This window comes from Python bivittatus, unplaced genomic scaffold (assembly GCF_059951505.1).
Source record: "Python bivittatus isolate LINGU-HERP-01145 unplaced genomic scaffold, Pbiv_v1 ctg000220_np1212, whole genome shotgun sequence".
Classification (NCBI taxonomy): Eukaryota; Metazoa; Chordata; class Lepidosauria; order Squamata; family Pythonidae; genus Python; species Python bivittatus.
The window spans coordinates 42,829,493-42,856,213 of NW_028277048.1; the positions used below are offsets into that span (position 1 = coordinate 42,829,493).

The 26,721-nt window shown below is 40.5% G+C and overlaps 1 protein-coding gene across 8 annotated transcripts in view; it reads right to left on the minus strand.

Moving 5' to 3' along the window:
* Positions 1-26,721, minus strand: part of CACNA1G (calcium voltage-gated channel subunit alpha1 G) — a 208,070-nt gene that overhangs the window by 173,158 nt on the left and 8,191 nt on the right. For all 8 annotated transcript variants that reach the window (XM_088138459.1, XM_088138463.1, XM_088138462.1 and 5 more), the window contains exons 3-6: positions 14,582-14,679; positions 9,162-9,321; positions 4,784-5,075; positions 4,010-4,102 (exon numbers count right to left, since the gene is read on the minus strand). In XM_088138459.1, the coding sequence (XP_087994585.1) occupies positions 4,010-4,102; positions 4,784-5,075; positions 9,162-9,321; positions 14,582-14,679 (643 nt within the window). The remainder of the gene's footprint in view (positions 1-4,009; positions 4,103-4,783; positions 5,076-9,161; positions 9,322-14,581; positions 14,680-26,721) is intronic.

Consider the following 26,721-nt stretch of genomic DNA (forward strand, 5'->3'; position numbering starts at 1 on the left):
GGGGATTAATGTCAATTAATTTCAATTTCTTTCCGAGTGGCTTCCAACATGGAATTTACAGATGAACTGGCAGTGACACGAAGGAGACCCAGCAAGCCCAGAGGACTACTGATTAGCAATCCTCCCCCTGGCCCTTAGAAAGTGTTGCAATGATGCCTCAATAACCCATGCTTTATACAGTCTGAGTTTGTCATGAACTTCTCAAGCTCAGGAGTCATGTGGGGAGCACATCTATGCCTAAAAATTATAATACAGAAGTGGCTCTCAGCAAAGACCGACTTTGTGCAGTTTGAAAAAAAGCTGCCAACTCACTGCAAGATGACAGCTATCGGTGTCTATGCGAGGCATCCAGGGATATTCCCTGCCCTCCCTCCCTTTCTTTCACATCAAGGCATTCAGGCTTCCTCAGCTCCACCAATGACACTGCAGCTCAAAAAGAGATAATTTAAGTTAAAAAGGTTTCTTGGTAGTCTGGGCTTGTAATGATGACAATTAACCAGGTTTTTCCCCCCTCCCTCCCCTAAACAAATTCACTTGAAGTGTTTTCAAGGCAGATACTTCCCTTATGGAGTCACTGGCTGCTTTCAGAAGAAATCTTTTCCTTTGTTAGCTGGCACTCAACCTGCAGCAGCTGCCTGCAGTTGAAGATTCAGAATTTTACCCTGAAGCAGGCTCTTCCTTAGGCTGCATTTTATGTAGATCATGACGGCTGTTCAACCTGAAGGTCTCAAAAAGCAGCCAATGACCGATTCCTTTCTTTTGGCTACCTTAACTCTATAAATCGAGCATTTACTCACGCCATCTCAGAAGGCAGGAGATTCATCTACCATTATGTGGCCTTCCTTCTGGATGACCTCAGAGATGTTCCACTGGGGGTGGAGAGAGGGAGGCCATCTTTCTCCTCCTGCTTCTTTTCAGAAGCATCTACAGAATCCACCAGTTTTGTCAGAAAGACAAAACAAATGTCACAATGCACGTATAGAAAAGGGACAGAGCTTACATCATGATGCTCATTTCACTGTTTGCCTCTTCTTGCCCCCGCGAGAAGATGTCCTGGTCAGTCTACTTAACTAGGAGGATACCAGGTGGTTGCCCATCCATGGAAGTTGCAGCTCTTGTTCCTCTTTGGCCTGCACTCGTGTTAAAATCTCATGTCTGAAAAGTTTTTGCCCACTGCAGACGTAATCAATTGGTGCAATATCCTTGTTGTGATTATAGCTGTGGTGCATACATTTGCAGAGGTAGCTGAGACAAAGTAAGTGGACATAACTGATTGCAAAACTCAGTGGCAGGCAAAATGTTTTTGGTGGCAAAAAAGGAACAAGAGCGTAGATTACTTTTCCCAGGACTGTATGGCCAGGCACCACTGGTGTAAAAATGGGTTCTTGGACTGATAAAGATTCAAGCAACCGCTGTGTACCTCATTCACAACTACAGACTTCTCTTTTATCAGAGAAGAGACCTACCTCTTCTCTGGTGTATTATGAGGCTGTGAGAAAAAGATTCAGGATATCCCCACCTTAATGTAGACATAAATACTGTACATTGATCCCTAATTCAAAAGAGTTCAGTTGCTGAAATGGTTGGAACCATTTAATAAAGCTTGTTAAAGAGAACTTTGGAAGATTTGTGCTTGGAAAAAAATTACTTTCAGTTCAGTCAGCTACCAAAGGCCTGCCAGCTGCAAAGCCATTAAAGTTCAGTTGGCTACTCTACCCTATATAAGACCAGCCTCACTTATTCATACTCTTGTAAACCCTAGGTAAGACTACTGTAATGCACTATGCCTTTGAAGTATATTGAAGACTATTGAAACTTCAGTGCAGAATATAAGTTGTACATTTTTAGTTCAGCCTGGACATGATGATATTATGCCTGTGTTAGATCAACTGCTCCTAGCCTTCAGTCCATTTCTATGCTCAGATTCCAAGTATGGCTTTGGCTTTATAACATTCATGGTTTAGAACCCAGGCATGAAGGGACATGTATCTTCATATGTAACTGCTTATACCTTAAGATCTTCAGCTGAGGGCCTCCAATGGAGCCTTTGCCAGCTGAAAACCAGCAGATGGCTACACAAACAAAACAAAACAACCCTGTCTCAGTGGTGGAGCTACAGTTATGGAGCACTCTACATCAGGGTTTCTCAACCTTGGCAGCTTGAAGATGTGTGGACTTCAACTCCCAGAATTCCCCAGTCAGCATGCTGGCTGGAGAATTCTGGGAGTTGAAGTCCACACATTTTCAGGTTGCCAAGGTTGAGAAACACTGCTCTCCATCATGCTACACCTGGCACCACTGTTATTGTCTTTTGGTCTCCGACCAAATCTTTATTTTTCTGAGCTTTCTGAAACACAGTTTTAATCCTATTTGCTTCTGATTTGGGGGGACCAACTTTTTGTCTGTTTCCATCTAAATGTCTTTTTTGCAGAATAGGATTGAAGGTTATTGGCGAATATACTTCTTATAAATAATAAATAAATATGATCCAGACCGTGAAAAAATAATCAGCTTTAGGATTTCAGTTGGCTTACACTACATGTTACAGTTTCTGCCGTACTCTTGTGGCTCATCACACTCTCTCTGAATTTGACATAGCTCAATGTAGCCATGAAAGAGTTGAACCCGTGCCCCCCAGGTTTAGTCTAGTATTACCTCTAATCCTGGACACTGGCTTTCCCTCCATGGCTGCATTTACCTAAACTCTGCTTTCTGACTGCTTTCAGACTTTCAGCGGCCTTAATGGCTTGAAACAAAGCAAAGCATCGATGTTCCTGACACCTGTTTCACATTTACTCTTCCTTGTTAAAGAGTACAAATTGTTGCAATGTTCTCTAATGCTCTGTAAATAATTATCTCAAAGTCTTCAAGCCAGTATTCTAAAAATTATTATTTTCTCTGTTGTTTTATTTACAGTTTGTATTTTTACCCACCATCATACCTACCATCATTTATACCTGCGTCTTTGCTAGGGCCATACTCCAAAATGTTCATTGGTGGGGTAGGACAAAAAATAAATGTGATTTCATTTGATTTATATATAAAGTCATGCATTTAATAATTTTCCCCTTGGTAACAACTCTGGGTGGTTTCCAGATGCTGAAAGAGATCACAAGTGGCCCCGGAGCTTCAGCTATATATTCTAATCTCTGTCTATGTCTATTTGGAGACTCACAGATGATCTTAACAATTTGTACCCTGTCTGCATTTGCAATGCCCAAGAGTAAAAATGATACTAATTATTGTTGGAGTGATTACAAACTACAATTCTAAACTACAATTCTAAACTACAATTACAAACTACAATTCTAAACAGATCCTAAATAGTCACTACCCATGTAGATTAACGTGAATGTATCTGAGAGGTTTTTTTAAAACTTGCTCCTATATCTAGCCTACCTGAATGTTATTTGCCATAATTCTGTTCCCCCTTTTTCCCCTTGACATACAAGTTTTGTATAATCTTGACATATATTGGGGTAAGGTAGAAAGAGACAAAATATAAGCAGCTGTTATTAAGTCTGTTATGTATATTACAAGGAAAGTGTAGAGGTTGTCTGAGGCTACCAAAACAAGAACAAAAATACCATGGTCAGCAGGTTTCTTTAACATAAGAGCCAATATAAGATCAAATTATTTGCATTTGTCTTTGTCACTGTAGATCAAATTCAAGCATCATCTAATGCCAGTTATATGTTAACTTTTAAAGTTGGTTCTTTTTTTCTGCATTTGCTTATTAAAAGAAAAATGTGGAACAGAGAGCATGAGTAGTAAATAGTGAGGAAACCAGTATCACTGACTAGGTCTTCCTCTAACTTATTTCACTGCCATCTTGTAAATGCAAGAAGCAAATGGAATGTGGTTTCCTTTTCTATCTGGGTACTGTGTTGTGCAGGCTCTAGTAATAAGTGCTGTCTTATCAGTCCTTCCATGCACACCAACATGGCTCTTCCTCAGTGGAAACCTGAGTTGAATGCCTCTGATTGACACAACTGGAGACAGAACTCACAATGATCAGGAGAATGAAATAGATGAAGTTGTAGAAGGAATGAGCATCCATGACGAAGTACATGATATCTACCCAGCCCTCCAGGGTGATGACCTGTGATAAGGCAAAAGAAAAGGAAGCCATTGGTTAGCTCATCTTGATGGATGAAGGGCTGTGAAGGACAAGGAACTGTAGACATCTAAGAAGATATCTATGAAACTTCTAGGTCACCCACAAGATATTTTGTTTATTGAGGGTTGCATTCCCTCAGAGATAATCTGTTCAGTGCTACTTGGTAGGCAAGGCTGAATCAAATAGTAGGATGGGCCAGGGCCAAAGGTGGATGGGATACCTATTTTAACTACCATTCCTTTCTTTCTTATTCTTTCCCTTTTTTCCTTCCTTGCTTCTTTTCCTTCTTCTCCAAAGTAGCAGCTATGGGAAAGGTAATTCTTACCAGAGGTCTAAACGGATAACTTGCAAAGGGCCACATGAAACAAGACCAAGGGAAGCACTGACTGATCCTAGGGCTCCCAGTTGCCCACCTCTGTATTAGATCTTTGCATTAAAAAAATAACACAATGACAATAAATTGACATAATTCAATGGAGAAGAACAGAAAACCACATGCACACTTGGTGCCCATAGAGCCTATATTTATTATAGGAAAAACAGGAATTGCAGATTCTCAACTACTCGATTGTTATTTGATTCGGATTTAAAAAATAAACGCCAACTTCATTTTCCTGGTTACTGCAGCAGCACAAGACCACCATTTAAGTCCTTTTGATTCACCTGAAATATTGCAATCCATGCATATCCGATGTTATCAAAATTGATAGCTCCTTTGAAAGGGTTGTGCTCCCCGGCAGAACAGTTTGTGTAATATTGGTTCCAGTTGACACAAGAGGTATTAGTGGTGTCATTGTAGGAATAATAGTCCAGGGTGCACTCCAGGCCTTCCTCCCTCCGGGTTGGAATGCTACGGCAATACCGCATCCCGTTTTCTCGAGGCTGTGAACAGATGAAAGGACTTTCATCTTCATTCTCCGTCTGATAGTAGGATTCCAGCTCCACAGTGTAAGGCCTGGGAGAAAGAGACGCAGGGCTGGTTATAGAACCAAAATCACACCAGCTGGGGATGAAGTAAAGATGGAATGTTATTTTCACAATGCTAAAAGAAAGTGGGAAATCACAGCGTTATTATTAGAAAACAACAGTATGAAATCGGAACGGAGCAAAGATGGCATTCATGTAGTCAAGAGAGCAACACAAGGAACAAATGGCTCAGAGATGTTACAGGGGCCAGTAGGATAATTGAGTTCAAAGACAGCAATCAGAGAAATTAATTGTAGATGGGAACACTCTGATTGGCTGGAAGTACAATTTTTGTTTTTCAAATGTCTCTAAACTACGGATGTTTTGAAGTTCAAAAATGATGTCAGTTAATACATCACTCCAAGATATCTTTTTCCCACACACAATTTGTGCTGGTTGTTATCTGAGGTAGGATACAGCACTAGATAGGATAAATGTACAGTTTCAGTTCCATATAGCAGCTGTTATTTCTTTGTGGATTATGAAAAAAATACAGCACTTTAAAGGGAGGCAGAATCTAAAAACAACCCACCTTGTTATTTGCATAATTACTAGAGTATGTCAGTGAGGGAAGAAAAAGTGGAAACAGTCATAGCCCTAAATAAACTGGCTTGAAGTCAGGGGTGGACAACTTGCAATTCCAAAGTGCTTGGCAGCCCAGGGACCCATTTCTGCAACTTCCGAATCCCCCAAGTTGTATTTCATAGAAACCAACGGGCTATGTGGTCAATATAAAGCAGACTATGGTCCACCAAAGTTTATGCCATAATAAATTAATTCCTCTCGAAGATGCTTTCACACTGTTATTTTTGTTAGGGAAAAAAGGCACATTCCACTTTCCTAATACGCTCAGGCTCAGAGAAGCTTGCAAAGCTAAATTTAGGACAAGCTTAGCGAGGCTCATTCCTGAAGAATTGCTTTGAATGCAACTTGAAACCTAGCCACCCCACACCCCCATTCAATTAAACTCTTCACTCAGACCATGTACAAGGAGAGCCGTGTCAGTCTATTATAGCCCCAAACAGATAAGTAGGACAAATGGGAGGATCTTTGCCCAAAAAATTAATGGACGTCAGGACTCAAAACAAGGACAAAGTAATATTTATTGATTGATTGATTTTCAAATAAATCTCCATCTCCCAAAACAAGTGACTCTGGGGACTGTACAACACAACTAAACAATAATAATTAATAAATAACAATTATTATTATTATTATTATTATTATTATTATTATTAGCATTAATAACTATAAAATACAAATAAAAAGAAATAATGGGCAAAGCAATGTTAATAATGGAGCCACCTTACTAGTTCACCAGTTCCCTGGAGTCCCCAGATCTGATGGCACAACCAGGTCTTGAGGGACATTCGGAAAGTCAAGAGCGATGGTTCCAGCCTCACCTCAGGGGGGAGGATATTCCACAATGTGGGCACCACAGCCGAGAAGGCCCGCAGCCTAGGGCCAGCCAAGTGTAGCTCCCTAAATGAAGGAACCCGTAGCATGCCCTCTCTACTAGATCTGGTGGGATGGGCAGATGTGATTGGGAAGAGGTAGTCCCTCAAATACCCAGTCCCATGTTATGTAGGACTTTAAAGGTCAAAACCAGCACCTTGAATTGACCCAGAAACAGGCTGGTAACCAATGCAGCTCATGGAGCAGAGGTGTAACATGTGTTCTACGAGAAATACACATAACTGCCTGCTGCTGCATTTTGCACCAGCTGAAGTTTCTGGATACTCTTCAAGGGCAGCCCCCTGTAGAGTGCATTACAATAGTCCAATTGGGAGGTGACTAGGGCATGAATGACTGAGTAGGGCCCCTCAGTCTAGGAACGGGCACAACTGGCATACAATACGAAGTTGTGTGAAGGCCCTCCTAGCCACATCTGCCATCTGCTCATCAAGCAGGAGTTGAGACCAGGAGTACCCCCAGATTGTGCATGGGGTTTGTTTGGGACCGTGAACCCCATCCAGCACCAAAGATGGCACAGTCCCAGAACCAGAGGTCCCCAAAACCAAATCTACTCAGTCTTGCCAGGGTTCAGTTGAAGCCTGTTGTTCCCCATCCAGACCCTCACAGCCTCCAGGCACCAGAACTGAGATGTACAATTGGATGTCATCAACATACTGATGATACCTCACCTCAGGGTGATGGATGAGCTCATCCAGCGGTCTCATGTAGAAGTTAAATAAGTGAGGAGAAAGCATTGACCCCTGAGGCACTCCACACAGTAGGGGCTGAGGGTGGAAACTCTCCTTCCCAATCACCACTGAATGGAATCGACCCTGGAGAAAGGAGGTGAACCAGCACAACACTGTGCCTCCACCCCCAATCTTCTGAGTTGATCCAGAAGGATACCATAGTCGATGATGGTACTGAAAGCCACTGAGAGGTCAAGTAAGGCAAGGATGGATGCATAACCCACTCCCATGCCACCTCCCCGGGATAATATCAACCAGGACACTCTATTGCAGACCTCAGTGACCATTTTAGAAAAATGAGACTTTAACAGCATGATTGAGCGAGAGACTTCTGAACTCACATACATGAAAAGGTTTTAGGCAATCTCAAAAGGTCTCAACAAACACAATGGATGTTTAACTTATTACGATGGTTAATTGATTAAGTACTTGTAATTTGTCTCATGTGTAATTTGCACCTGCATAATCAACCTGTCTTTCCCTCCCTTCCCCCTGCTTCATCCCAACTGAAATCCTACATCAGTTTAGTCACTCTGTGCATCTGAACAGCAGCTCACAAAAGCCTGGGCCTGTTGATAAAATTTGTTAGCCAGAAAAGGTGCTGCCAGATTCCTCCTGATGTTTCGCTCAGACCAGCACCTGCATTGGGTGTGTGTGGAATTGATCAGAATTTGGTTTGCTTTGTTGCTAATTTATTTAGAGGGATTTTTATGTTATTGAAATTTAACTCTCTCTTCAGAGCAACCAAATCTAAAGGGGAGAAAAGGTCCAAACCTTTGAAGAAAAATCTTACAAACTTTACTACTTTATGATCAGTTTCTGATTTAGGTATGTTCATAAACCAAGAATTAGAGGGGCACTTGAAGAATCTTCACAAGCCTCGAATGCACATTTCTATGCTGAAACCTGCTTAGACTGTTCAGATATTAATACGATACTCTTGGGTACCCCCACATTCAGTCTTGAGAATCATGATCACAACAACAGCCCTAATGCATGACTAGCAGTTACACATAAGTAGTATTAGCTTCAATGCAGCATAAACATGATTGATTTTTCTGGATCAGGATCAATGTAAACAAAACTCTGAATTCTACACTACACACTACACAAATACATTTTGAATGCATAGCTATATGTGCATTAAATACATACAGCTATGCATCACATAATATATCACATAATATATGCAATCATAAATCAAGGGACAGGTCTGTATTACTTCAAAGCTGGGTTTCATTATTTGGTGGCAGCATTATTAATGATTACTTATTCCTTATTTTTCTGGGATTATTTTTACTCCATAGCAGGGATGAGGAACTGAATCTGGGTAAGATCTGGATTCTTCCCCCCCGCCCCACCCCCATTATCTCTGGCTGAATTGCATCAAATCCTTTCCTGCCCCAAATCTCATCCTCTACTGCTCTCCATCTCTCCATCTCCCACTTAGTCGGAGGCTGGAAATTCCCCCTTATTCCATTTGGAGGATCAGGCACAAGGGCTGTCAGAGCTTTGGCTGCTGAGTGTTGCAGTTCAGTAACTGAGTCTCCCTCCTTGGTGTACGGTGACTGCTGATGGAGATATTTGAAAGATATTTTCCATCACTGCTACTGGGCAGCTGTCAACCATGGCAACAGGACACACTCTGGAAAAAAAGTGTGATGTTGCTGAGGATTTTAGATGTTCATGTTGCTTGTTATGACTTTCCTAGTACACAACCTGAGAATTTCCACTTTTGTCATACAGGCAGGCAGAGATAGTTACACCCTATGTATGAGTACTGGGGTACTTATGGGAACTAGTATTTTAATTCAGTGAAACTCCTCAGCACATACAAAAAACCTGTGCAAGCATACCTCATTCATACTTACAGACTGAAGTTTTCGGGTAGAAAGCAGCGGTTCCTAAGCAGCCCTGCCCAAAGCTGGACTCCAACAATACCAAAGATGAAGAAGACAAAGAAACAGAGAAGGAGGACATTCCCCAACATAGGAAGTGTGTCCAAAAGCAGGGTAACCAGGATGCGCATGCCTAAGGAAGCAAAGAAAAGCTGTGTTTTAGGGTGAGAAGTCCTACTGAGTTAGCTCATCCTGGTTCTAAGAGAAGAAGGACATTAGATCTGATAACCATACATGCGATAGCAGTTTTCTCCAATCTGTGCTCTTCTAGATGTGTCAGGGCAGCAGTTCCCAGAGCAGGCTGGGAATTCTGGGAGTTGCATAACTTGAAGATGTCAAGATGGAGAGGCAGTTTTTCAGCGTTATCCCTCTGGACTTCTTCCTCAGTCCTAGTGTGTCCACAATATATTCTGATTATTCAACACTAGTCTAATCAGGCATGGTGATAGTAAAAGTCACAGATTCACCGTTGGTGTGTTCCTGTGGGCTCAGCAACAAATATCAACCACCAGACACATATGGAGAGATACCACCCTAGAACATGTAGGAAAACAACCCATCTTCTTCATCTCTTAAAAAGGAAAGTGTACAATCAGCATGGTGGACAATTCTGAAGCACAGGAGCTCACCATGACTACCTCACAGCCAAAGACCCAAGAAAATCCACAGTTATACCTCAAAATAGATGAATCCTGACAGAAGTATCCTTTTTGTATGTTAAAAAAAGCTTTATTGCTGTTTCTTAAAAAAAAAGAAGAAGAAGAAACTTCTTACACTTGATTAATAGCTACAGTATAAAACAAAGGTATCTGAAACAAGCAAACTACCAATAAAATGTCATATTTAAATTTATGGAGCATGACTGCAGTTCTGTGCATTTATTGGCAGAAAACTCCATTGAATTCAACCTGTAAAACATATTGAGCTTTGACACAAATCTTTAACTAAGTGTAATGCGAGGGAACCTGACTTTGTTTTATAAGGTTATTTGTTCTTTGACTTTCTGTTTGCTTGTTGCAAACATTTTGCTACCTTCTCATTCATTTTTCACTTAGGGATAGATAAATCAATTTCAGTTTCTTCAGTTTTTAATTTTTCCACTTTTAAATGAATTCTATCTTCTCCATCAGCATCCTTTTCTAAGGTCTGTCTATAAATTACACATTTTGTATGCAATATTGTCTAATATTGTATTTTTAGTAAGCAGATTTTCTTAATGTAATGCTTTTTCATGTACTTTAAAAATCCCTATTCCACATATTTTTGTGCACACTTAATAATATGCCTTTCATATGAAAAGTTCTGAGAAATGTAGATATTAAAGGATAACTGCACCGAAATCCATATATTCATTCAGAAGATGCAAACTTGGCTAGTTCCTATCCAAATAAGAATTTATGGCATTCTGCCCCATCTGTAACCAAAGCTCATTGATCATCCTGGACATTCAACAGATGACACAATCATCCCTGCTCCTGAAAGACTGCCATGCAATGTTCTTTTCTGTCGTCTCTCCCATTAGACCACAGGCTGCAGTTCAATCCAAAGGTAATTTAGAGGCCTACAACAGTTGCTGTACTCAAGATTATGTCTAAACACCTTGCTCTAATTATTTGGAAGCTTTATACTATGGGTGTGTAGATTCTCAATAATCTATTTTATTGTAATCTGGCATTTTCTTCTAAGTCTTTTTTTTTTTTTAAATTATAGAATCCTCTCCTTCCCTTTATTGGCACTTTGCGGAATTACCATTTAACCATACAATGTAATTTCATCATGGAGTTATTCTGGGAACACTGTGTGGTTTGTAGAGGGATCAGCACTGCTGTTAAGTTTCCAGGGCTTTCCATAGATTAAACAAAAATAGAATAGACCCCTTCCTCACTTCATACATTTAAGAAAAGTGCCTCCATCCCCAAATTAATCTCCAGATTGTCCTCCTTCTAGGGAAGAACATGCATCAGCTGGCCTTTGTATTCAGATCATTATGGATTCTTCTGTAGACAAGGTCCCCAATCTGCTTCCAGGTGGACTTCTTTTACATGCTGACTTTAGAGGCTATCCAAACAATATAGAGTGTGTCCTGCCCATCAAATATTTTATTTATTATATTTTACCCCAGTAAAGAAACTACCTGTACTGTGTCTGTCTGTGTACACAAACATCTATATGTGAATAGGGTCTTTCTTCCAGCTTTTCCTTCTGCATTCTGTCCAGTCTTTTAACTCAGCTACCATTGCCTGCCTACTTGCTTGACTTCTTGTCAATATTTTGCTCCTTCAGCATTTACGGACAAAACTTTAACAGGAGAAAGGTTCTATCTCACTGCCTATCTGTATGCTGAGAAAATCAGTCTTTGTACTCTTACTGCCCATAAATTAGTAAGAATTATGGGGTCCTGACAAAGGAGCAATCCTAAAAGTTCCATGCTGCCCTACCTGTGCCCTACCCTACTCACAAAACCTCTTCATCTCCTTCTTACTCAATACATTAACATTTTCCAACCCATCCTGATTCTACTCCACTTACAAATATTCAAAATTGTTTAAGATCATTTATTTTTTTGACTTCCTCTGTCCGGTACCAAAACAGCCTCTCTCACACACATCACTCAGTGACCTGCATTAAATCTCTACATTTATTCGTGATTCTGACTTTTCCTCACCTTGCTTCCTTATGCTTCCTGTGCAGTCTCAGCTCTGCTGTGTAGGATCAAAGATAAATTACCCAGGATTTGCAAATGTATGAAGCAAATTATATCCCCAGTTAGATAGAGGGAGATAAATTCAGCCATGTATCTATTCTGTTTGATGGGGGTGGGGGGAGGAAATTTCAACGGAGGTTCTTGGGTCATAAAGCGATAAAAGCAGCAGCAACAATAACAGGGAACATCCTGGTAGATTAAGTTTAATTTAACAAGATTAGAAAAGCAAATATCGCCTAGGAACTTCCAGGTTCTGACAGATGGATCCAGGTCAGAATTTCTCATGTTGTCAAGGTAACAGACAAATTCAACCAGATGGGTCTTCTTCTGTGCTACAGAGCTTTGCACCTACATATGCTATTAAATGCAGGGGCAGAATGGAATTTTGACTTTTATTTAAGCACTCTGCTCAATTGGTTGCATCAGATTTCAGATGTTTTGGACTTTCAGCTAGTATGATTTCACTGGCATAACTAACCCAAACAATCTCTTCTTGCTTTTGTTTAGGAAAAAGAAAAAAACAAAACCATAAGTTATAGGAAATAGAGCAGGTGTTCTCCATTACAACAATAAATAAATTATTGTGGCCCCTCAAAACTAATGATTTCATGGGGTTTAGGGTTGTGTAAGAAATACATGCACAGCTTACCAGAAGATATGTAACATTCATCATACTTTCTTGACTTAACATTACTTTTATCAGTTTGGTCATATTTAACTTTTCATTTACCACCCAAACAACATTTCCATTCTGAAAGTCTAGAGATTCATAATAAACGAACTTCACTAATACATACATTTCTGCAGAGACTCCAAGGACTACAGAAGTACTGGTACATGCCACCTTGGTAGTCACCAAATGGCAAGAAACCTTTTGCCACCCACAGTTATATTGCACTTGGCAGTGGTTTTGACAGATGGCTAGACTCACAAGTTAGGCATCCCTTAAGACTCACTCCAGGCTTTGTTCCCTGCTTTACCCAGGTGAGTTCATTGCAAGCTTGTCCACTCAAAGCAGATCCAAGTTCTGACAGAGCTTCCCCTGTGATCAACTTAAAAAAAAAAAATCTGTGATCCCTGCCAAGTTGCTCATGATCCCACTGGGGGGTGGTTTAAGAACCCACAATTGGAGAATCCCTGAAATAGAAAATAGAAACTAATTTCCTAAAACATCTGACCAGTAGTTTGCAATCAAGGTGTTATAATCAACGTTTAACTTTCGGAGATACAAAGAAGTCCAAAACAGAAACCATCAAAATGCATATATTAAATCAAAAGCCTGTGGCAGTCTCTTATAGGCATATTCATTAATAGGGCTACAATAAATTCAGGTTTGTTCATTTTTTTTATACTGATATCCCACCTTCTCTCCAGCAGTTCAGGGAGGCATACGTAGCACTTGCTCTTCCAGTTTTTCCCCACAACAACAACTGTGTGAGATAGCTTGGGCTGAGACTATATGCTCGGCCCAAAGTCACCCGGTGAGCTTCTGTGGCCGAGGGTGCAGCAGAATCTGGGTCTCCCCAGTCCTAATCTGACCACCACTGTCCCATACTGTCGGCTCTACTATCATTATTATTAAATGAGTATGTGCCCTTGAAAAATATTTTTACTAATTTAAGTGTGTGTGTGTGTGTGTGTGTGTGTGTGTGTGTTTAAATAGAATAGCCATTCAAATCTAGGACTGGGAGTAAAATCTTCCATCACTGAGGAAAAAGAACAAATGCTAGTAAGAAGCCCTAAGATGAACACTTAACCTATAGGCTAGGAGAAGGACGACAATTTGCAAATCTTTCCTTTTCCCCCCTGATAAACCAGTTCCCTAAAACAAATAACTGTATTTCATTCTTTTGCATGCTGTTTGGATAGGGTTAAGTGGAAAATGTATCATGTGATCCTTTTCATTATTTCTGGACAAATTATTCTCCAGAATAAAGAAGGTAAAAGATGAAAAGGATCACATTAAAAACAATGGCTGGGGATAAGGTAAGAAGCTGTCAGCGCATAGCTGAAGATAGGAATTAGAAGCCAGATGCACAGAAAAACAACTGGTTCCGAAATGGATAGAATCTAATGTCCAACAATCTGTGATGCTGGAAAAAAGACCCACTGCCTTAAAGCAAGGAGCATCTGGCAACTCAAGAAAAAGGATTTGTTTATCATACTCTACAAGTTATTTCATGCTAGTGGAAGAAGACACACTTACATAACTATGTCCATACATGTCCTCATACCTATATTGTGTCTAATAACTCATCCACCCTTTTCCATCACATGCCACTAATGTCTCCAAATCAACAGAATGGATGGTAAAAGTTAAACAATCTGATTAATTGATTCATGTGAGACGTATTACCAGAAAAACAGTTCAGCACAAGAAAGGCAAACACTTCTGGAAACAAAATACGAACTCTTCATCTGTCTGTTTGATTAATAATTCCCTCATTTTTGAGGAGATGAGTCAAACGGAGGGATCGTTCATTAAAAGAGAGCAAACTGGATTATTCATTCATAATGGTCTGGCAAATACCCTGACCATTGATGTACTGAAGAGACAGAGGGGAGCATGTTCAGTGGGATTTTGGAAAATATGTCATCTGTCCAATTTGTTCTCCTGATTCCTCATTATCAGAAATAATGAACTAGTAGCAAAGGGAGGGGGGAAAAGAAGAAAAGAAATTCAACTTACTAGGAACTCGGTTAATAGCTCTTAAGGGCCGGAGTACCCTGACAGTCCGAACAGCTGAGAAACTGACATTCTGCAAGTCCAGAGAGTATTCCAGCATGCTGCAAAATAAGTAAGTAAGTATATATCATAAATAAAGGAGACATATTAGAATTCTGCAGGAAAAAAAATAGATGAAGCATCCAAATTTTGTGTGTGTGTGTGTGTGTATTATATATAGTGATTTTTTTAAAAAATAAAAAACTGTTGGATTTTCCCCATCAAGGAATATTCCTGGAGGAATTCATTTATGAGTCATTTGCCTAACAGCTGAAAGTTCTTGAATCAAAACTATTTGGTAAAGTGTTCCCTCACCTTTCTTTTGGTTATCCTCTAGGCAAGGAGAGAAGTTTCCCAAAGTTTATTGTACTTTTTGGAATGGGGGAACTTGTCCACCTAGCATAAAAACAATCTAAACTAACTAAAACTTTCAGATTTGTACTGTGTTTCCAACATAAGTGACCCATTCAAAGGTGATCCAAGGTACAGGATCTACATAACCAAGTCTCCATTTATGGGATTATCTTGGAGCGAGGTATTTGTAGAAATATGAATTATCCCATGGAATCATTTTCACATAACTACAGTACTCTTTGCTGTCAGCCTGCAGCCGAGATTCTCTTGATACAATACATTGGGGCACTCTTTCACTACTCAGTTTGCATTCATCTGTGTTTCTATCCAAAATTCCACTGTCCAAACCATTTAGTTTCCCTCCTTGCTTCAGATCCTTTTCCTGGCTCCTCATTCCCTTCTCCATCTGGTGTTCTGTCCTCTGCAAAGTGATCCACAGTTTTCCATCTTTTAGCTTTTGTTTGTGATTACTACTTCTTTCCTTGTGACCTCCTTTCCTTCCAACTCAGTCACCCACAAAACAAAAATCTCCTGCTCAGTTCAACACTCCTTTCATTTTTCTGGCTCTAGAGAACACCCTTCCTGGGTGGTGCCATTTCTCTTCCTTTCCTCAGATCCATTCTCATGTGTCTTTTGGTTCATCCCACAGTCCATAGGCTTCATTTGCTTACATTCTTTCCTCCCCTCCTCTCACTCCTGTGATTATATGACCCACTCTCTGTCTTAAAAGGCTATACTGAAGCTCTTCTATAAAGCTCCAAGTGCACTGATAATGCAGAATGAAAGAACAACAACAGTAATATCATTTATATTTTGTAATTTCTCTGAGTGCTCCAGACATCTCACAGGGAGGTCTTCCTAATTTTACCCTCAAAACAAAGTCACTAGTCCAAAGACATGAACTCCATGGCTGAGTTGGGACTTAAACCTGGATCTTCACAGTACCAATCTAGCACTTTAATCACTTTCCAGGTCCTATCATACTTTTTCAGGCCTCCAAGAACCGAGAACAGTGAAACTTCTGCAGCACTGTGAAGAGTAGCCAGACTTCTAAATGTGCAAACACAAAGAAAGAAGCCACTTAGGGAGACCATTCCTTCCTTTCTCCTTCTCATTCAGTTCGGCAGCTGCTCACCTGCCTGTCTATATTAGCAACAAGCATTCAAGGATCTATAATGACTAGAATAAGCTTTATATCAGAGTAAGTTTTAATTGGAAAAGCAGTACAAATGTAATTATTGGTATTTTTTCTGGTGCTCCAGAACCTGCACAGTACTTTAGATATGATGGTGTATAATTTTTCTTACTGCCATGTAAGTAAAAACATAATTTATGGTGCAGCCTTGAGGGCCATCTGAACCACTTTCACCTTATAGTCTTAGAAGCTGTCACTAGGCAAACTATATCTGCCTTCATAACATAATCTCCACTTTACCTCATGAAATGTACCCAAAAACTCCATGTAATTTACCATGTTTCCTCTGTTCAGGCATAGTTCCTGCTATCTAGTACTTTGGCAAGCATATTTTTGAAGTTATTTGAAGACAGAGCTGTGCTATTAAATTTAATAGCAGTTCTGAACCATTGCAATGAGAAATGGATCTCACCACGAAGGACTGCCTGAGATGGTCTGATGGTCTCCCAACAGTTCCAGCTAACAGGGTCAGGTAGAAGAACTGCAGTCTTCTAACATCTGAAGCACAAAAGCTGTATTCTTCTAATACCCAAAGATCCCGAATCCTGCTTTAAAAATTCAGCCAACAGTATATGCACTGGCTGGTGTGGGTCTTCTGGGCTGCACAATATATGCACTATTAAAGAGCACAGCTACACATACAACTAGGAAAGAGTTACCAGATTAAAGCTACCATAGCTTAGTGCAAAAGTATCTGCTTAGCATAATGAAAGTCCCACATTTAATCTCCAGGAACTCCAAGTAAAGCTGAGAAAGGCTCCTGAAGAGCTGCTGCCAGTCAGTGTAGGCAATGCTGAACTAGATGGACCAATAGTGTGACTTGGAATACTGCAGCTTCCTATGTTCCTACTTTTCTATAATAGCACAGTAAACTTCTGTCAGGCTCCAGGAAAATCAGAATCTTTTCATGACAAGGACCTGGCACTTGCACATGGCAGAAGGGAGGTTGAAAGAGGTTCGTCAGAGAGCCACAGGACAGCCACCACTCATATTCAAGGCTCATGGAGGTCCCATTTCTACGTATTATACCATCAAGCACATACCAGTGCTTGATGAGAAACAGCAACATAATATAGAAGGAAAAAAGGAAAATCATGGCATAGCTAACATTATATTATAGTATTGTAGGAGGAGAACCATGTTAGTCTATGGTAGCCCAAAACCAGGAGGAGTTTAGAGCACCTTTTCTAACTAACAAATTTTATTAAAAGGCATGTGTTTTTGTGAGCACAGCTTACTTCATCAAGTGCAATGGAGTGACTAGACTAATGTAGAATTTAAACTGGGATGGGAGAGGCAGAAGACTGGGTGGTTATGTGGGTATAAACTACATGTGACACAGATTACAAGTACTTTGAGGTACTTTGCCCCTTTGGGGTCTGCAACTGAATGGCCTGGAAGGTTGAGATGCTCCTTGTTTTGAGTCCTTATGTCAAACTTCTGTCCATTTTTTTGCATAAAGTTTGACCTGTTTCTCCTCTGTAGAATCCAAAGGAGCATTACTGGCAGATTATGACATATATCATATTGAAGGAAAAGCATGTCAAGGTGCCCCTAAGCCTGTGGGTAAAGTTATTAGAGCCTGTGATAGTGCTGCTGGTGTAAATCTGGAGGCAAAGTAAACCTCTGGGTTGTTATAGGTCTGATTCCTATGTTAGAATCATTTTACTCTTGTTGCTTGTAGGAATCTGCTTCAAGTTCAATTTTTTCAGCACAATTGAGCAAGAGATTGCTGAACGCATCAAAACTCATACATCAAAAGTTTTCAGACTATCTCTGAACGTCTCACAAACCCAATGGATTTTTAACACATTGCAATTGTTCATTAACAAGGTATTTGTAATCTGCAATTGTTCATTAATAAGGTATTTGTTATCTGTCTCACATACAAACTGTATCTGCACAAGCACCCTGTCTTCTGTCTTTCCCCTCCCTGCAACTTCATCCCAATTTAAATCCTGCATCAGTCTAGCCACTCTAGGCATCTGATGAAGTGTGTGGCAGCTAATGAAAGCTTAAGCCTTTTAATAAAATGTGTTAGTCAGAAAAGGTGCTACCAGACTCCTTCTGATTCTTTGCTTATCATAGCACATAAACTTTGAGGGGGGCAAGAGAAACTCTGTTCCCCACCCCACCCTGCTTCTAACATAGACCAGAATGCCAAATGCAGGAAGTTTGCAGCAAGTAAAAGCAACCCATGAGCTGTAGACTCCCTTCTCAGGGACTCCAAAGGAAGATGTAAACTCTGAAATGATGATGAGGGTGACGCGCCTTCAAGTCAGCATTGACTCCTGGTGGCTGCCTGGACTAGTCCCTGCCATTTTTTTGGCAAGATTTTGGAAGAGCCAGCTTGGTGTAGTGGTTCAGGCACCAGGCTAGAAACCAAAGACTGTCAGTTCTAGTCCCCACTTAGGCACAAAGCCACAATCACTGTCTCTCAGCCCCAGGAAGCAAGCAATGGCAAACCAATTCTGAAATCTTGACAAGAAAACATTGAAAGCATCACTAAAAAATTGCACACAAAGGCAAATTAGAATAGTTCACTTTGTGCTGACTGGAAGCTACTCAGTGCTTGTGTATAATAACTGCTTTAGGGAGAAGGCAAAAAGATGTGAACTCAGAAGAGGGTTTGATACCTACACTGATGAAAAAGTTGCCGCTACAATCCTGTAACCCCAAAATCTTCCTGCAGTTGCCTCTGGCAATTGGCAGAGCTGTACCCCGGCAAAAAAAGAGGATTTGGAATGACAGGGGTATTGGGGGACTCTTAAAAAACTCCAGTTGCAATCGCCATTCTTGATTATTCCCATACCTATTAAACATTGTTTTTCAATTATTAACAGTACATACCTGCATTTTTCAGACTGAGAAGATGCATCAAGGCTACAAAGTGAGAAGGAATAACAGCCCTTTAACAAATACTTCCAGTAGCTGGAATTCCTACAACCATGGCCTCTTTTTTTCCCCCTAGGCAAGGTAGCCACTCTATACCGAATAAAGTGGGAGAGGCTATTACTGAGTATACGTTGACTTGTTTTGTGTGAATTAGCCACAAGATGGCTCCCTGAGCTGAAGTATCATTTATACCCTGGTAGGGTATAAGTGCTAAAATGGGAAGAAATTGGACTGGAATCTAAGCTTAGGGCTTATTTATTCCATCAAGGGGCTTCGGATGCAAACCCATAGGCCACCTTTTCTACTGAGGAGGTGGGGTATGTTGGGGATGCTGCTTGGAAAAGGCCAGTTCAAATCATCATAGCTGGAGCTCTCCTCATATGGATTAGAAATGAGATTCCTTCCTTAGAGCAGCAGACTCTCAGCAACCTATTTTCTGAGGATATGATTTTTTTTTAATTTAGTTTTCTGGGGTATGTTTTGGTCTCCCCTTCTAGAAGGATCTATGCCATAATCCAGTGTTTCCAGAGAACACCATCAGATGCATTTAATTGTGCATAAGACTTATGACATGCAAGAGGTTTACAACCAAGTAAAGACGGCATATCAGAAACTCTTGTATATTCACTCTGTCCAGCTTGATGGTTTCTATACTGACTGGCAGAGGCTGTTTAGGGTCTCAGGCAGTTTTCCAGCTCAATCCTGAATCCAGGGGATCTTCAGCATACAAAGCATTGAGCTATGCTATGCTGTGAGGTTCCCTTCTAGAATTAAGATGTGCTCCAGATTTCCCAGTTCAGTTCTGCTATAAACAACCTTTAGAGGCATGAAAAATGGGGCTGCTTTGTATGTGCGTGTGTATATATACATATACATATACATATACATACACATACACATACACACACACACACACACACACACATATATATATATATATATATATATATATATATATATATATATTCAGAATGGATGTTGCATTGAAAAATCCTCTATAAATCCAATTTAAGATATTATATAGTATCTTTTGCTTCGGACACTATATTTTAAAACTAATTATATACAACTCCAAAGACAAATGAAATTCCATAATCTCCTTCTGCTTAACATCAATGTTCTAATGACCATGAGCCATAAGCTAAAATGAAACTGTGACTCTACTGTCATTCGTGAACACATCTTTGGACTTTAGAAGCACAGGATGGGACTGAGAAGCAGAAATCAAGGGAAATCCATTTCTGTCCAATTGCTCCTATCCTTTCACCAAAGCATCCAATATTAACCAGTGTTTTGCTGAAGCTTCTAATGCTAAACAGCATTAAAGCCTGGATTCAGATGAACTGTTCAACTGATCATTCATAACTAAATGCACCGAAAACTGAAAAACAACCAGACACCACCAAATCACTTCTCACAACTAGTAGCTCCATATCAAGAATCAGAATGGGTAAAGAGCAGATTGTATACTTCAATTACATTTGGGCTCACAGTCATCTGGGAAACTGAGTTACAATTGTTATTTACACTTACACAGAAGTGTATAAAGCTTTTCAGTTTGCTTGTTTGCTCACTCTTCTCTCTATCTCAGTTGTTGCACATCTCATCAAACAGTTGGCCAGCTCAGATTCATTGGCTTGTACTGAAGAAGAGAGTTCCAGAAATACCACAAAAATGAATGCACTTATGCAATTTGCATGCAAAATTAGTGCAGCTACCATTGCACGCTGGGTAACTCTGTATGTAGATAGCCAGGAATATTTGCACAGGTAATTAACCAGCCACAGGACACATGAAGCCTGATGCACCAAAAACTTAATTACCTAGTTCCATCATTCCGTAATTCATTATTTTCAATCGAGCCTTTCTTGGCTAATATGTTTAAATCTCCCCCTTACTAGAACACGAGTCACTGAAAATAGTGAGTGATGAGCAGAGAGAAGAAAGGGAAGAGGTGGTATGGAACAGATAACATGGACAAGGAAGTGAAAGGAGAGGGTCAAAAAGACTGCTATTGCTTTTGGGGCATGGCAAATGAGATAGTGATGGCGGTTCAACTACAGATCTTCTTGGAAATTGTCATCATCACAGAATCATACAATTGAAAAATTGGAAGGGCCTACTAAGACCATCTTGGTATGTCCAGGAAAACCAGTTAAACCATCCTCAAGAGGTGGCTGTCCAGCCCCTTCTTAAAAACTCCAGAGATAGAGAACCCACAATTGCCATAGATAGACTGTTCCACTGTTGTATGAATATTACAATTAGGAATTTTTTCTTTATTTTAAAATGCAGTCTAGGTAGCTGCAACTTATAGCCATTATTTCTAAGTATATTTAATCAATGTATTGACCATCTCAATTGCCAAAGCAACAACAGTTAAAAGAGATTAAAAACAAATCAAACAAAAAACTGTCCAACAGTAAGAAAGAAATTAGCTAAATCTGCTCCAGTGTTCATTCCAGTCTGGTTACTGAATGAGCCTTGGTCACCATGGTGGATGACCTTCATGAGGAGTGGGGCCAAAAGGAATGTGATTCTGGGACTCTTACTTGATCTCTCAGCAACTTTTAATACTGTTGATCATGGTTTCCTTTGAACTGGCTTCATGAATTTGGGGTTGGAGGCACTATTATGTGATTCCACTCTTATCTGTAAGGTATATTCTAGAGAACAGCGTTAGGACACAGTAGGTTAGTTCCTTGACAGTCTTGTACAATTCAATGTACCATCTCGTCTACAATGCTGTTTAAAATCTGTATTAAGGTGTCAGGTGTGTTTATTATGGAATTTAGAAAGAACTTTCATCAGTACAAATAATCCTTGGGTTACAATGGCAATTGGGATCAGAATTTCCATCACTAAGTGATGTGGTCAAAAAGGGTGACATCAAGTGACTGTATCACTTAGTAACAGCAATCCCAGCAGTCCCTGTTGCCAGTGTTAAGCAAGGGTCATGGGTCATTAACCAAGGATCTCATGTGACCAGAGCTTACAACTTCCTGCCAGCTTCCAACTAGCAAAGTCAGTGGGGAAGCTGGCAGGAAGTTGCAAGTCCCAGTTACAACAAGCCTTTCTCTAGGGGGCTTACAAGCAAGCCAGAGAGTGGATGAGTGCTATGGAGTACATGTGGGTGGGTGGGTGAGGTTGCCGTGGGATGAGTGCATGTGGACAGGGAGTGCTGCAGCGTGGCACGAGTGTGGACAGGTGGGTGGGTGTGGCACAGTGCAAGTGCTGGTATCTCATACTCTGTAGCAGGGCTCTCGGGAGGAAAAGCAGCAGGAGCAGGAGTGACTTATGGGAGTGACTTGTGACCTTCCTCGCTGGTTTCCCCATTGACTTTGCTTGTGGGAAGCTGGCAGGGAGAGTTGCAAATGGCAATCATGTGACCGCAGGACACTGCAACCATCATAAGTGCGAGCCGGTTGCCAAGCACCCAAATCACAATCTCTGGGATCTCGTACTGCATAGCAGGGTTCCTTGGGAGAAAAAATGGCGGAAGTGGGAACAACTTACGGAGCAACTTGCAACCTTTCCTGCCAGCTTCCCCACTGACTTTGCTTGTGAGAAGCCAGCAGAGAAGATTGGAAATGGCAATCACGTGACCATGGATGCTGCAACCGTTGTAAGCATAAGCTGGTTGCCAAGTGCCCAAATCATAATCACATGACTGCAGGGACACTGCAATGGCTGCAAATTCATGGACCAGTTGTACACCCCCCTCATTCAGCATTGTTATAACTTTGAATGGTCGCTGAATGAGTGGTTGTAACTCGAGGACTACCTGTATGCCGATGATATCCAGCTCTATTTCTTAACATCTGAATCAAGGGAAGGTTGTGTACAATTTCAAGCAGTGCCTGAGCATATTAGTGGACTGGAAAAAGGGTAATAAGCTGAAGCTGAATCCTGATAGGACAGAAGTCCTGTGGGAAAGTGGTTCCTACATCTGGAATGAGAATTGGTTGCCTATGCTTTCCCTGAAGGAAGAAGGTCACCATTTGGGGCTGCTCCAGCATCCATTATTGTTACTGTGGAGGGTCAGGTGATCTCTGTGGTAGGAATATCTATCTGTAATGAGTACAGAGGATGGCCTTGAAGGACAGAGGGAAGATCCATTACCAAGGCAACAATCAGATAAACAAGGCTTGAACCCAGACCAAGAAAGTGGTTTATGAAAATAACTCAGACAGCCTCCCCCACTCCCCCAATTCATATGAAGATAAACTAGGGAAGAAGGGAAGCACATTCAGACTTGCAAGATTCTGTTACTACAGCTATTCTAAGAAAAGTAGCTTTAGGTCTACACAGTGTTTGTTCTTAGTCTGGTCTACCTTATAGGGCTAACACGATCATTAACTTAGACTGGTATGTTAACTGCATTCATTCCTGGGCAGGGATACCTCAGCCACAATTATTCATTCTCTGGTAATATTTATACTGGAATAGTGCAATATATTCTACGCAGTGTTGTCCTTGGGAGTGCTCCAATAGCTACAGTTAATGCAGAAAACAGCAAAGAGCCTACTGAATGGAATGCTAAACTGTCTACAGTATGAATACCTATGGTGAAAGCCCTAAACATATGAAGGTTACTCCAATTATATTAGCCTCCCAAGCACCAATGTTCTTCGGGAAATGTCCTGCTCCTTCTCTGAGTCTCTGTCCTGCTCATGGCATCCCCTCTGCAAGGCCCATCACTGATGTCCTTTCGGTGTCTTTGGCTGATTAATAAAGTTGTGACATTATTGTGATTCAGGGTGTATCTTCATCAAAATGAGGGAAAGAAATTGGCCTCCTTTAGAATGCCTTGGCTGCAGATTTTCAACGATCATGATGCTAACAAAATTTAATGGCCCAACTGGAGGAGATTCTAGGGCCACAAGCTGCTCATCTTTGTCTTAAGAAATGAACATCCAGGGTTTTTTTTTTTAAGAGTAAGTGGGTACAGAATTAGAACTTGCAACTCATTTTATCAATGGTTTGCTGAAGAACCTTCTTCATCCTGGATTCTGAGAGGTTTGAAACCGCCAGAGCAACACAGTGTGATTCCAAAACTAGACATAGCTTCTTAAGCATTAATGATTGGCTCTTTTGTTAATTTTCTTAGTATTGTTGGATTTCTTTTTAATGCAACAGAACTTTATACCAGCTGTTTTTCAGATCTATTTTTTTTGGACACACTTTCTTCATTAAAATGTGTGCCAAAGAACTCCTCTGCATATTCTGCCGTTTGTGTGCGAGCGTATGCATGTGCACCAAAGTGTAACATAAACACTCAGATTACTGGCTGATAATCACCTCACATGGCTGCTCTAGGATATACCAAAGATTGTGCTGCACAGGTAATAGTCAGCAAATTATTGCTAATGTATCTTGTCGAATTTGTCTTTATATGTGATCCTCCAATAATGAATATTTAGCTCCCCCAGAATTTAGTTGGAAGGGAATTACTGCTTTGGGCCTTCATTCAATTACTTATCCAGAACATATCCTTTCTTCTACAACTGGGAGTATCTGTGAGTATGTCTTTCTTCATGAGAAGGCATAAAATCAGTATTGGTTGGAGAAGCAACATTTAACACTGCAAAGAGGCATTTCATCAGAATGCATCATAACTCTATCAAAATTAAGATGAACCTTTCTTTCCTTAATTCTTTGTATCCTGACACAAGCATATTTGTCCTAAATATCTCAGATACTTACATCTGAAATGCCTCAATTATATTATTCTTTGGGTGACAAAGGTCTGTCGCCTAACCACTGGTTAACTTTCAATTACCCCTTCAATATCAATTTTCAAGAATGCCCACTGAAATAATGACCCATAATTACATGAGTCATTAAAACTTATCATTTCTATGTCCAGCCCTGTTCTAGGCAGAGCTGTAGTTTTAGAAAGATCTGATAATGTGCTACTCTTCTTTTCAGCTCCAGTAAGCCCGACTGTAATCAGAAGGACAAATGGCAGAAAAACACTTTTGGGCCGGGTGTTAATACTGCATCATACAATCACAGTGAATCTTGAGGTTCCTCAAAAGTAGCAGAGAGAAATGTAAAGGTAAGCCCTTGTCCAGGAGATTTGTGTAGAAGGAACCAGATGTCCTCTAAAAGGATAAGCAGAACATCATAATGAATTTGAGTGTTGCATGCCGTCCAAAGTCACTTTTTAATGAAATGGGCAGCTATACAAATATGATAAACAAACAAACAAACAAATAATAATGGATGGCCACCAAAGGACTGCCCTACCCCTAACCCAGACCTACTAGAGGCCATTTTTAAAGCAATTTACTACCACCTTCACCCCATTAAATATTCTTGCTTCAAATCTAAAAAAAAATGAAGATAGATAGATAGATAGATAGATAGATAGATAGATAGATAGATAGATAGATAGACAGACAGACAGACAGACAGATAGATAATCTCCTGCCTTTATTATTTTTATAAATAACTTAAGGCAGCGAACATACTTAATACCCCTTCCTCACAACCCTGGGAGGTGAGTTGGGCTGAGAGAGAGTGACTGTCCCAAAGCCACCCAGCCAGCTTCCATGCCTAAGGTGGGACTAGAACTCACGATCTCCTGGATTCTAGCCTGGTGCCTTAGCCACTAGACCAAACTGGCTCTCCTTCCCACCATCTTTCTGCTCTCTCTGTAGAAAGGAAAGCTACATAAGGTAATGAAGGAAAAAGGGACATATGTCTTCCTCAGCAATGAAACAAAGGAGAAAGTCAATGAGCTTGGGGAGTAGGAGAGGGAAAGAGGATATTTCATTTCATATTGAAAATGTTAATCTTTGTTAGCTAGATTGCTTTAGACTGAGTCCCAATGGGAATAGTGCAGACATTTGGTGAGAGAGAAAAGGTTCATAACAAATGCTTACGTGACTGTAATCCTGAATTGCTGGTCAAATTCTAAAGTAGTGGAACCTTTAAAACAGAAACACTACCCATGTGCTCGAAGTATGGAAGCCTTCCCAAAAAAGGCATGAACAATCATTAGCTATTGTTATGTAACTAGCATAACATTGCTTAGGGCAATGTTGTACAGTTCCAATAAGACAATTAGCATTAGCATTTTCCAAACAATCTGAAGAGGCTCTGCTCCTCCAAGCATGTTCCTCGGTATGTTGAGGTAGCCCTATCTCTCGGAGGTTCAGCATGGCCATTTCAAGGCTCTTTCCAGACACTCTCCAGACATCAGGATTGCCCCCTGGTAGAAAGGTCTTCTTTGCAGGCTCACGTATGCCTTCAAAAGACATGATCATTATGACCCACCAAGCAGCAGATTCAGGGAGCAGATTTGTTAAGTGCTCCATCAATATTTCATGATATAGGTGGCTTCAGAAAGCCTATCCTCCCATAATATCTGCCAGTGACAAGCAACCATTTTAGAATGATGACAGCCAGCATGGTGGTTAAGGTGCTGGATTAGGACCAGAGAGAACCAAGTTCAGTCTACTTTCACCCATCAAAGCTTATTGATTGACTTTGGGCCACTCACACTTTCTTAGCCCAGTTTACCTCAGGGGTTTGTTATGGGTAAAAAATATTGAAAGGAGGAGTGGTATGTGCATTGCCTTGAGCTCTTAGAGGAAAATGGGGATATATCTAATGAATAAATAAATATTTGGAATTTTGAGAATGCGTACTG